Source organism: Plectropomus leopardus, chromosome 1 (genome assembly GCF_026936395.1).
Source record: "Plectropomus leopardus strain MGB_pleo_1.0 chromosome 1, ASM2693639v1, whole genome shotgun sequence".
Taxonomy (NCBI): Eukaryota; Metazoa; Chordata; class Actinopteri; order Perciformes; family Serranidae; genus Plectropomus; species Plectropomus leopardus.
Genome location: NC_142176.1, coordinates 27,942,042 through 27,954,446, shown reverse-complemented (window position 1 = coordinate 27,954,446; position 12,405 = coordinate 27,942,042). Strand labels below are relative to the sequence as shown.

Below are 12,405 nucleotides of genomic sequence, written 5' to 3'. Positions count from 1 at the left end.
TAACTGTCACCGCTTTACTCCCTGACATCACATGCTATCTTGTTCCAGGCTGCATGTTTTCATCTCATTCCCACACTGTAAAATCTGACAAGTTGATTTTACTTATAATAATATAATAATATATAATAATAAGAAAAATAATCTAGAAAACTGATTGCCCAGAAAAATGTAAGTAAATATAACTATTAATCTTAATTTATGTTAACTTTATATCTAACTGTATAAGTTTACTTAAAATTTAGTTATTTTTACTTAATTTTGTGAGGTTGTTGCAACCTAAAAATGACAAGTGTAATTAAATCATCTTTCTAAGCTATTGCAACTTCAGTAAACCAAATGCACTGTGCTATATATCTGTATTCTGCTGGTTGCAAACTAGTCAATCCTATTTTTATGTTAAACATGTTAAGAGTACAGAACTCGCAAATCTCTTTATTAAAAACTTTATCATTGGTAAAATCCCCTTAGTTTATTAAACTTGTTAACACTGAGAAAGAACCCGGTAATCGCACTTTTCATTTTTAAGTTGCAACAACTTCACAAAATTAAGTAAATATAGCTAAATTTCAAGTAAACTTACTAATTGGATTTAACGTAAACTTAACTTAAGATTCATGGTTATGTTTCTTTACTTTTTTAAGGCAAACAGTCTCAAAGATTACTTTAAATAATATCAACTTGTCATATTTTACAATGCACTCTCTCTTCTCATATTATAGTGTAATATTTATTTATATTCCTTCTTGTTAAGTATTCAAAAAGCTCAAAAGTTTGTTTTTTCTCTTAAAGCAAGGGTCACAAACAGTGTATTGATGCACTTCTTTCATTTCTTACAGGTGTTCGTCTGGACAGGGTTCGCGGTGGGAGACAGAAGTATAAGCGCCGGATAGATGCGGACAACAGTCCATACCTGAACCCACAGCTGGCTCTGCCTCCCAAGAAGCCATGTAAGAAAACACACACATACACACACACACACACACACTAACGCTGACTGGCTACAGTGCATGTAATAGACCTTTTCTCTGCGAAGTTGAACAGTGGTTCTCAAGGACAGAAATTTGCATACAGTCCTCCATGCAGAGTAACTCATACTCACATATGTGCCACAGAGACAACAGCATCTGACACTGTGTGCACAGGGAACAATGAAGGACTGTGCACCAGAAAATCCCTCCCAGTACATGAGCAGAAAACATTCAAATTCTAGCATATTGTATCATAATGTGCAGGCAGTGTAGACGAGAGTCGTTGTCCGGCGATCAGAAGTACAAGGAACTGCCATCAGTTCGTGTCTTAATGGAGACAGTTGGACAGTAAAAAAAAAATAAAAAAATTCAACACAGACACACAAACACACACGCACACATAAATAGACACAGGGTAGTGAGAAGCCCATCTGTTTGGGACCAAGTTTATCTCCCTGCCTCTACTGCTACCAGTTTGGGGTCATAACATTTTATGTGTGTAATATTTCACTATAAAGGTATTCATTTAGCTGCGGCTGGATTGGCTGCGTTTTTTAAAGAATAAAACCATCGCCAAAGCCTGATGATTGAAAAATTAACAAGGGAGAGAGTGAGTGAGAGTGAAAGAGAGACAGGTGGAGACAGAGGAAGAGACTAAATGAGGTTTCTCAGAGAGAGAGAGAAGAGGGGAGGAAAGGCAAGAGGGAGGGAGGGAGGGAGGGGGAACAGCCAGAACCCTAATCCGGATTAAATCCAATCTGGCAACCACATCAAACTAGAGTTAGCTCTTTAGCTAAGCGTCTGCTCGCACACATGACACACACACATACACACATGCAGTGCAGATTGAGTGTTTAGCAGCTTGGTCCCCAAAGCCCATTTTGCTTAAAGCTGGAGCATATTCTGCTTTAGGCCAATATGCTGAATGGCTGCACGACAGCTTACCGGGACTTCTGCACTACTAATCATGAAATGATGGGATAATATGAATGTGTTTACACTTACACACTGTGTGGGTGTTTACAATAGTGGTGTTTGCATACACAGAGCATGTGTGTGTCCCAGCTAACTGAATTACAAGCTTCACGTTTTCTTGGTTTGTTATATTTGACTCTTTAATCTCATTATTTTTATCAAGCATTTGTCACATTTTGAAACAGAGTTCCAACATGAGTTGTTTACTCATCACCACTGACCACTTATGATAGTTATTGAGGTTCTGATCCTTATTTGCATCTTTTCCTTAATATATGTATGAACACAAATCTCTTTCTGCACTAAAAACAAAAACTATAGCATTGATACAGGCTTCCTGTGTCTCTCTTGTTCCTTTTCTCTCACACACAGTCAATACGCGCAAAAAAAAATCTTTCTGTCCCTCTGTCTCTCTCTCAGATACACGCACACGGCCTATCTATCTGTAGCCCAATCCCTAGCCTCAGCGTCCCCATTGATTGTGTGAGAACAGAACAATAGCCCAGGGTTTGGAAATGGGCTTCCATTGATTCTAATTAGGGAAACATTAAATAAGATTTACCCACAGATACTGCAGTGTGACTGGGATTGGTTTGGCTCAAACGACCCTGGTGCTGGAGCTAGAGGGAAGAGGATGGAAAGAATATATCTGTGTACAAGTGTGTGTGTTTGTGTGCATGTGTGTGTGTGTGTGTGTGTGTGTGTGTGTGTGTGTGTGTGTGTATGTGTGTAACAGAATTGGGGGTGGAGAGTGTGAGATCAATACACAACTCATCCCCCCAACTCTGTTTCACTCTCTCTTGCTGTTTATCTCTATCTAGCTGTCGCTCTCTCAACTCTTCCTGTCTGTCTTTTACAATCTGTCCATGGCTCTATTTCTACCTGTCTGTCTTCCCCCATTTTTTTCTTTGCTTATCTCCCTCTCTCTCTTTTCCTCTATCCCTCGCTCTGCTCCGCTCTGCTCTTGCTCTTCTATCCTCTGTTATTATTCCCATGCTTGATTAGTCAGTGGATTAATTTGGAAGCAGGGTATCAGTCTGTTACTAATGGGCCATAGAGATCTCATCACCACATGTCACCATTACCAGCTGAGCTGTTTGGCTTTCAGAATTATCTTTCCCTCCTGTATGTTTCGGCGGAGCTTCTTAAGGCCTGTGATACAAAAGGCGGCGTTTTAAGCAACCTGTATCACCAGCAGTAATCGCCTTTAATCGCACCTTGAAGCGTCTCCTACACTGGAAACGTTTCAATAATTTTTTGATCTTTTGTCATCTTCAGTCCTGCCAAATTACTGGAATCAGATCAATTATCTATTGCTTGATTGTTGAGAAATTCCACAGCACGTTACAAGGCCTTGTAGTCAGGCATCCTCTGATTTAATCTTGTTTCCATCACATATTTTTGAATAAAGTGGCATAAAAACTGTCATCTGACAGTGCACGGAGGAAAAAAACCCAACTGTGTTTCATTATATAACATACTGTATACAGTATAATTAACAATAAACATGATTTTAAAGATAATTTTGAAAGTTTACTTTTACATTAAAATACATTTTTTTAAGTATGTGTGTTTTTAGAGGTTTAATTACATCACAAGTTTCTTTCAAACAAATTTAAGTTCTTTCAGTTGTGCATATTTGTATACAATACAATACATACACACATATAGACTGTATATATTAGAGGTCAATCCATTTTTAGCAGCTGATACAATAACAATAGTTTGCAACAGAAAAAAGCTGATTGACGATTAATTGGTTGATATAACTTTCAGCGCCAGTAGATGATGTACTCTATGAGCCAGGTTCCACCAGTAATGACAGTGTTTAATACCTCCTTACTGATAAATCAGTCAACCTCTAATATGTACATTATATGTGTAAAATGCTTTATGTGTATTATTCTACATCATGGTTTGTGTACTGTACATTATGGAGAACACTGCACTGTATTATGTGTTGATGTGATGCAACATGTCAGCTACTTCTGTTGCTACGTGTAGAAACACATTTGGACATATGTTTTATCTAGCGAGCCATGTTTGAAGGGACTTTGCATATGACCTTTCACATTTTTTGCACCGGATTGGTGTGGAACAGCTTGCAGCCTAATACGGCAAAAATTCACCATCTCTCTGTCTCTGTGTCTTTCTCCTTGTCTGGTGGTCATGTCAGTTGCCTTTGGCTGCCTTGCAGATAACAAAATCGTCTCTCACCTGCTGGTGGCCGAGCCAGAGAAGATTTACGCTATGCCTGACCCAACAGTACCAGACAGCGACATCAAGGCCCTGACTACGCTGTGTGACCTGGCGGACAGAGAGCTGGTGGTCAACATCGGCTGGGCCAAACATATCCCAGGTAGGAGGGACAAAACTGCTGGATCCTGGCTTTCACACTGAACCCAACCTGACTCCATGTTGTGGCATGACCACACGCATATGTCCATACATGCATTTTTTTTTCCAATTCCAGAATATAGGAGATTTCATACACACACACACGCACATATACAGGATAGACACACATGCTGTGTGAATTGGCCGAGCACAAGGTCGGAATCAACTGCTCCAGATGCACACTTACATACACACAAGTACACCTGGTGCTAAGGCGTGACCTTTCACCCTAATCCTTACACTCAGACGGTGTGAACTGTTGACTCCTCCACCTGACCAACCAAATGCCCTTACTGGTATAGCACCTTCATGCACACACACATACACAAACAAGCAGATATTCTGACCTTTGAACCAAAGTGTCCAATCCCCTTATATTTGACATGTATGTGGGTGTGTCTTTGAGTCACTGTGCAATATATATGGCAATGCCCTTTGAAAGCCCAGCTTTACCCTCCTGGTGAACTGTGTATGTACTGGTATTAAAAGTTGGGTTACAATTATGTCAGAAAAATACACAATGAGGATGTTATAAGTAAAGCTCTTCCCCTGTGGCTGTTAGAACATTGCATGATGAATAGAAAAAAGGGTTTTTTTTTAGATTTTGTTTAGTTTTAGTTTTTAATTTATTTTGAAAATATTAGGCTTTAAAGTCATTTGTCAAAAGCCTTTTATTTGACTTTGTGAGGTCTTAATTGCCACAAGCATTTATCTAATTTTATTTATCGAGCTTTAATTAATATTTTTTTAAATTAGTCAAGTTCTTCTGTGTAAAAGTCAAATTTCTTATGTTACAAATCTTTTAAACCTTCAACTGAACTTAGTACTGTATTTTTATTTTATACATGCACTTACCTGTTGGTAAATTGTAACCAAACTCACTCTAACAACCATGTTCCTGCATGAAACCTACGTCTGCAGAGGACCACATATATATTCTACTTACCGTATTTATACTCAGCTACAATGATTGATTAAGAAAAAAGGTGTTTTGTCCCAAAAATCAGTCTTAAATTTGGTTAAAAATCCTTTGGAAAAGTTCTACAAAGCACCCTGCAAAATGTGTATGCGGACACAGAACATGCTTTGTGGTAAAATGTTTTTGAAGTGATTAAAAAAAAGTCGTAAACATCTTAGAATTTAAAATACTACTGCAGAGAGCTTTTTTATACAGCAGATGATGTAAATCAAACCGAAAGTGAAAATGTCACATTCTAATGACACTATGCTGACTAGTTTTTGATATATACAGTAGAATGTCTGCTTTAGCTTTTAGTACATATGTGTAACTCAACAGATCCATAACTAAAACAGAGGAATGTAACATAATCTGTTAGAATAACTCCTTCTCTATCAATATTGTATCCTGACTACAAGATGAGAGGATTGTAATAATGACAGTAACACAAATGAGCACAAAAACACAAAAATAACTAAACAAAAGAGAGGTGAAAAGCAAGACTGATGCGACAAATGCATCTGGCTGTGGAAGCTGAATTGAAGAGAAAGACGAGGAGCAAGACGTATGAGATGAAAACTTTAATCTGGTTTTGGTTTAAGTGAAGGAGCCTGCTGTGACAGAAGAGAGGAGGGAAGAGCAGCGTCTCAGATTAACACAGATTAGCACAAAGATTAGTCCCATTGTCGACCGGAAATATGGTTACAGAGTAGAATAGAATTACTCCCTGTTGCCGCTGCTCAAACAGTATGGGGGGTTGTGACAGTATAGAGGGAAGCACCAGATTAGAGGCATAAATACCACTCAGTCATGCTGCGTAAATCTATGACAATAAAGTCAATGGCATTGGATAACAGGGGCTCCAAATGATACGTATTATATCTTATCAATAAATGTGAAAATAACGGAGAGAAAGAGGAAAAAGAGATGACGAGCGCGGGAGAGAGAGGGATGGGAATATGCATTGCTTCTTGTTAGCGTATTGATCTATGCGCTGCTATATGGGCAGTAAGCAGACATATATATCGATCCATATACCAAGTATAGCCCTCTGAATATTTATTTTTCTCTTTCCAAACAACATATAGCCTCGTTCCAATCCTGTCTGCTTTCCTGTAATCTCTCTGTCCTGCGTTATACTCTTTCATGCCTTCTATTTTAATCCATTTATCTTTCTCCCCTGCTCTCTCTGTCTCTCTCCCCATACCTCTGGGATGCACCTACTATATATACATAAACACAGAGGACTCACAAACATATATACACACACAAGTGTACACACAATGCATATTTACTGTATTGTTTTGGATTGAGATTGCCTTTTCCTTTGCCCACTACTTTCACAAGTGAGTGGACTGAGTTGGCCAGATTATGAGCTGGGCCGAGTGTGTGCACATGTGTGTGTGTGCAGCTTTCTGTGTGGGGGGAGCAAAGCGCAACGATTGCTTGGAGGAGAGAAGATGGCGTGATTAGATGAACGAGAAAGGCAATCCACTGCTCACAGAGAAAGATAGAACTCTTCATCTTCCTTGTGTGTGTGTAAGATGTGAACACCTTATGAAATCCTCATTGTTTACAACACTGAACACTGATCTAATACTCTCTCTCTCACACACACACACACACACACACACACACACACACACACACACACCTGGACATGTACACACAAAAAGTGATCTACTGCTCACTCAGGGTGGGAAGGATTGTCAGAAAGAAATAAGTCTTCTCAACATTCTTTATCAGACTCTTACACAAACACACACACACACACACACACACACACAAGACAAATAATAGAGTCTACAATGAGTTAAGTCTTGAATAGAATAGAATAGAATAGAATAGATCTGTTAACCTTTTTGCACCCTACTTGTTTCACATCTTGTCAAGCCTATGTGTATCTGTCTGTGTGTGTGAGTGCGTGCGTGTTTGACTGACTATGTGCAGGGTGTACATGTGAACACACACATGCACACGTCTCTGCTTGCCATGGTACAGTAATTTTTTTAATCAAATTGATGGAGAGAGACAGAGAAACAGAAGAGAAAAAAAAGTCAGAGGCAAAGGGAGGAGAGTTGAAGCCAATTTATGCTTCATGATATGGCTGTGCTGTGCTGCATACACACACACACACACATACACTCATACGCACATACGGGCACACACAGGCTGCTAACAGTGGTAACAACGTGTCAAGGCGAGCGCCAGGCAGCTAATTTGAAGTCATTAGATGTCTGCCGTACTGGCAACAATTTGTTACGCTCACACACGCACAAACACACACACACAAAAACACATTGCATACACACACTGAGTTAAGAGCCGTCTGCGGATAGCGAGGAGGCTAAATTGTAAACTAATTTAAACATCACTCAGCGTTAGAGAGGCTGCCTGCAAGACAGGCCCCGGGATAACAAGGCTAGGGTACGTGTACGTGTGTTTGAGTGTGTGTGTGCGCTGCTAGTCATGTTTGACACAGAGACTCGCCCAACCTTAGAGACTGGTGACAGCACACACACATATACACACATATCTCTTTGATTGGTTCTTTTATTCTAAAGCCGTGTGTGTATGTGTGTGTGCACGCTCATTTCCATACTGATATGGCCTATATGCAAACATTTGATATGTCATTAGGAGAGGAAAATGAGGTTTCAGACCCAGTGTGTGTCTGTTGTTATCCCACAAGGAATGGGACACAATCACACGTGTGCAGCTCACACATGCACGTGTGTGTGTGTGTGTGTGTGTGTGTGTGTGTGTGTGTGTGTGTGTGTGTGTGTGTGTGTGTGTGTGAAAGAGAGAGATGAAATGCATACAAACACGTAAACACAGACAAGTGTTAGACGCGTTTTTGCTGATTCAAACGAGTAACCTCACACATGCACAAATATATTAGAATATTAGTATATGACCAGTATACTGTCACTCTCAGGAAACTGTGGCTATGTGAAAATATTGTCAGTTATTATTCAGCGGGCGTGAAAGACTTTGGCGTCCAATAATATGGATTAGTGAAGAGAAGATCTCATTTTAATACCTCTCATAGAGACAACTCCAGTTGCATATTAGGCTGCATGTCATAGTCAAGTGTGTGTGTGTGTGTGTGTGTATGTGTGTGTGTGTTGAACATGAACATGGAGCGGTCAGGTGAGAGGAGGAGGCAAATAGTTGAACAGGAGCGAATGAGAGAGTGAATTAAAAGAAAGAAAGGCCATTCAAAATGAGCCATTTATCTGTCTGTAGAATTAGTCTTTTCATCCTCTCTTCTCTGTTCCTTATACTCCATCCTCCTCTCTCTCTCTCTCTCTCTCTCTCTCTCTCTCTCTCTCTCTCAATAATAACTAAACGACTACCGGGCAGTCATGCCAGCAGCTCTTATCTAGACTCGTGGACACAAAAGAGAAAGACAGACAGGCGAGCACTTGACTTGACGAAAGAGCAAGGAACGAACAAATGAATGAATCAACGAACGAGAGCCAGAACCTATAACACAGTCTATTTTACCAGAACCAGAGGCCTTGCCATTAGTGTTTTTTTTTTTTACAACCCCCTCCCCCATTCTTTCTTTATTCAAGGAAGAAATTGCTCTTGGGCCGCCCCCCACTTCCCCTCCGCTATTCTCCTGCTTCACTATCTCCTCTTACTTGCTCTTTCTTTTCTTTACAGTCTTTCTCCCTCTCTTTTCTTTCGTTCCCTTTTCAATTTTGACACTCAGGATAAGCAGTCTATGTGTCGGCAGTAACGCAGTATGATTGAGCTGTAAAACTGGGGGGAAGGGAGGTGGCGGAGGGGGGTTGCTGTCTGTCTATTCATTTAATCGGCCTTTATGGAGATATGGGAGAAGGGGTTTGGGTGGTGGTGATGGGATAGGCAGTGAAGAGGGAAGTCCTCTTGCCTCATGCTCTCTTCCTGTCTCCTTTAGCCATTTATTGGCCTTCTATCTTTTCTTCTTTCTTCCTCTTAGTCCTTGTTTGGATTCGGAGGTGGGTGTTGAAATTCCCCGTGGTGATGCTGAAAACATGAATTAAGAGAATGGAAAACTGAAGAGGAGGTTTCAGAGAGAGAACACAAGTGTAGGAAATGGAAAGAAAATGGAAAGCAGGGAGGTCACATACATTACCTCGGTAAAACTCCCAAAGAGCCTTTAACACAATACTGTTATGACCCGATGGCTAAATATCCCCCACCTCTCCAACCTCTCATGTGACCTCCCTCGTTCTCTCTCTCTACTTCTGTCTCTGTCTCACTCTCCCTGCCTTTCTCCCTCAATCTGACCTGACCTCTCACCCTCTCTCTCCATGGTATCCTTAACCTCTTCATTATCAAGTCAACCTCATCTCTCAACCCCTATCCCCTCCCACGCCTCCCACCTCCCTGCTTCCCTCATCCCCCCAGCAAGCCATTCTGTATGACTATATGGCCCCTTTCATACCTGAAAATATCTAGACATTACCCAAAGAAGTCTGTGAGAACACAAATGTCTAAATCAGCTTGGTTGGACATGAAAGGGACTTTACCCTGCCATCACCTTAGTACAAAGTCTATGTAATGTCTAACTGAGCCCATGTGTGAATGGAGCAGGTAAATGTCTGGAGAATTCAGAGCGAGCAAGTGGCCATGTCAATGAAGTTTTTATCATGAACCTTGCATGAAAAGTCATTTACATGAAGATGGCAGCGAAAATGTATAACTGGAGAGATGACGCGATTGAGGAACTCCTCAGGAAGGACCATGGAAGAATTTGTCGGACAAACTAAAGGAACAGCGACTGACTCTGTTGTTTACAACCAAATTATGAACTGGTTTGGTCGTGTACCCTTAACTAAATCAAATGATGAAAGTATAATATCCATCTTCTAAAGTCACGAAGCCAAGTGGTTTCCAGTAGGAGAGAACACTTGTGACACAATGTTGAAGACAACAAGTGTGAAGGGAAACTCAAGACACTGTCCAGAGTTCATTGGTCACTGGATTCTACAGATGCAGTGATCACGGTTTAGTGCAAATTCAGCTCTAGATTTTTAATGGTATAATCAGCAGCTCATCGATCAGAATGCTCATTCAAATATGCCTTATTGTCTAACATTGGTACATCACGCAGAATACTCAGTGAGGACCCAGTGAGCAAAGCCCTCCATAATCTGGGCCTCTGCTGTTGTTCTTCTATGCTCTTTCTCTTTCGGTCATGTTATAAATGGTTTTCACTTAGAGATTTAGTCAACCAGTCGAGCAGCTGGTCATTCAGACTACCAGACAGTCAGTCCGTCCGTTAGTTAGCCAATCAGTCCGTCAAGTAACTGCACAGCCGGTCAATCAGCCAGAGAGACACCCAGTCAGTCAGCAAATATTGATTAATAGAAGTGTCCTGCTCCTTTTAGCAAATCAAATGTTGAGTCTCCGCAGCCAAGGGGAACCTCTGCGCACACACACATGCACACGTATACACATGGATACACACATCCTCGACTCCGAAAGTGCAGCTCTCTAAATTAACACTGACACACATTATAACACTTCACAATGAGATCCAAGAGATGCAGAACAGCACAGTGCATGTGTGTGTGTGTGTGTGTGTGTGTGTGTGTGTGTGTGTGTGTTTCTGCATGTGTGTCTGCGTGTGTGCCGACAGAGGAATGTTAAAGCCCAGACAAGTGATGATGTCACTCTCTGGCCGTCCTTATTATGTCTGGTGTTGCCATCAATCAGCAAAGAGGTTCTGGATCATACAGCGATAAATCAGAGGAGTAACATCTCTAAACCTCGGCGCACTCAAACACACACACGCACACATACATACACGTTATTCTTTTCCAAACGTTAAACGAGTTTTAATGGCATGAAACTACTGGAACAATACTGCCTCGTCTTCCCTCCCTCTGTGGTCTTCACTGTACTTCCCCCACTTCATCTTCCAGTCTGTCTGTCGCTCTCAGCACAATAAAACGGCTGGTCTAGGTACACATGTGCGCATAAACCCATGAAAACGCACATACCACACAGAAATACACATGTACACACACACAGACAAACGCACAAGCAGATTTGCCCCCATTCTGTCGGCTAAGGGTAGTTCACCTTGACAGTCACAGCATGCTGGGTGCCTCCTTAACACACAGACACAACACACAAACATACAGTCCATTCACATAGACACCAGCGTGCAGCATAGTGTCTAAGAAAACACATGAACACAAGCCTTTATGGGCTTAACATGCATACTGAAAGATTTGTAGGGAAGAGGTCAAAAGGTTAAAACAAGATTTAAAAATGTTTAGTTATGTGATAGAAAATTGCAAAGAATTTTTTTTTATTCTCGAATAAATTATCACATTATATAAATTCTATTGTAAAATAAAATAGCTCCAAGTCACCTAATTGTTACAAGTAAACTCCAATCATTCTTTAGCCTGGAGAAGAAAACAAAAAGGAAATGCTGACGTTAAATCAGTATGTTTTTTTATACTGATTTAACAAAAATGCATATAGTTCACAGGGTTACTTTATTAACACACCAGTCAGTTAAGGTGAAAAAGATAAGGAACATAACTGACAGCAGTCTGTCTCTGTCTTATCTCTGATAACTGTCTTTGCCTTCTCTATATTCTAATGCCTTTTATATATTATAATAAGATTCAACTCATAAATATGACTTTGTTAGGATCTGATTTAGGTTTAGAATCAGAATTTGATTTAGTTCATTGCCTTGGTCAATTTTGTTTCTTTTGTGCTCTCCAGTACATATCTTCATGTTTGTGTTTCCAGTCGCTGTTGATTTTCTCTGAGCTCTGCTGGGCGTGTTTGATTTCCATTTCTGCTCATCCCTGAGCTACATAACACATTTAGAGGTTGGTGTCTTCTAGTGTGTGTGTTTGCTTATGTGTGTGCGTGTTTGTGTGTTTCATTGTCCATATCGTGCATCAGAGACATCTTATTTTCCAGAGCACCAACACCACGGTTTCCTCTCGCAGCCCATACAAACAAACACACTCCTGTTTGCAGATGAAAACAAATATTGATGAAATCAAATTAGGAAAAGAATATTTGATATCCGAGCTTAATGTTTGGATTAAGTTGGGATTTCTTTATTGGATTAAGTCTGTG

The 12,405-nt window shown here is 40.4% G+C and overlaps 1 protein-coding gene across 5 annotated transcripts in view; it reads left to right on the top strand.

The window, feature by feature from the left end:
* esrrga (estrogen-related receptor gamma a) overlaps positions 1–12,405 on the top strand; it is an 88,193-nt gene that overhangs the window by 48,235 nt on the left and 27,553 nt on the right. For 3 of the 5 annotated variants that reach the window (XM_042486879.2, XM_088079202.1, XM_088079216.1), the window contains exons 5-6: positions 837–947; positions 4,120–4,302. In XM_042486879.2, the coding sequence (XP_042342813.2) occupies positions 837–947; positions 4,120–4,302 (294 nt within the window). The remainder of the gene's footprint in view (positions 1–836; positions 948–4,119; positions 4,303–12,405) is intronic. The other 2 variants (XM_088079211.1, XM_088079208.1) reach the window with 1 other exon arrangement.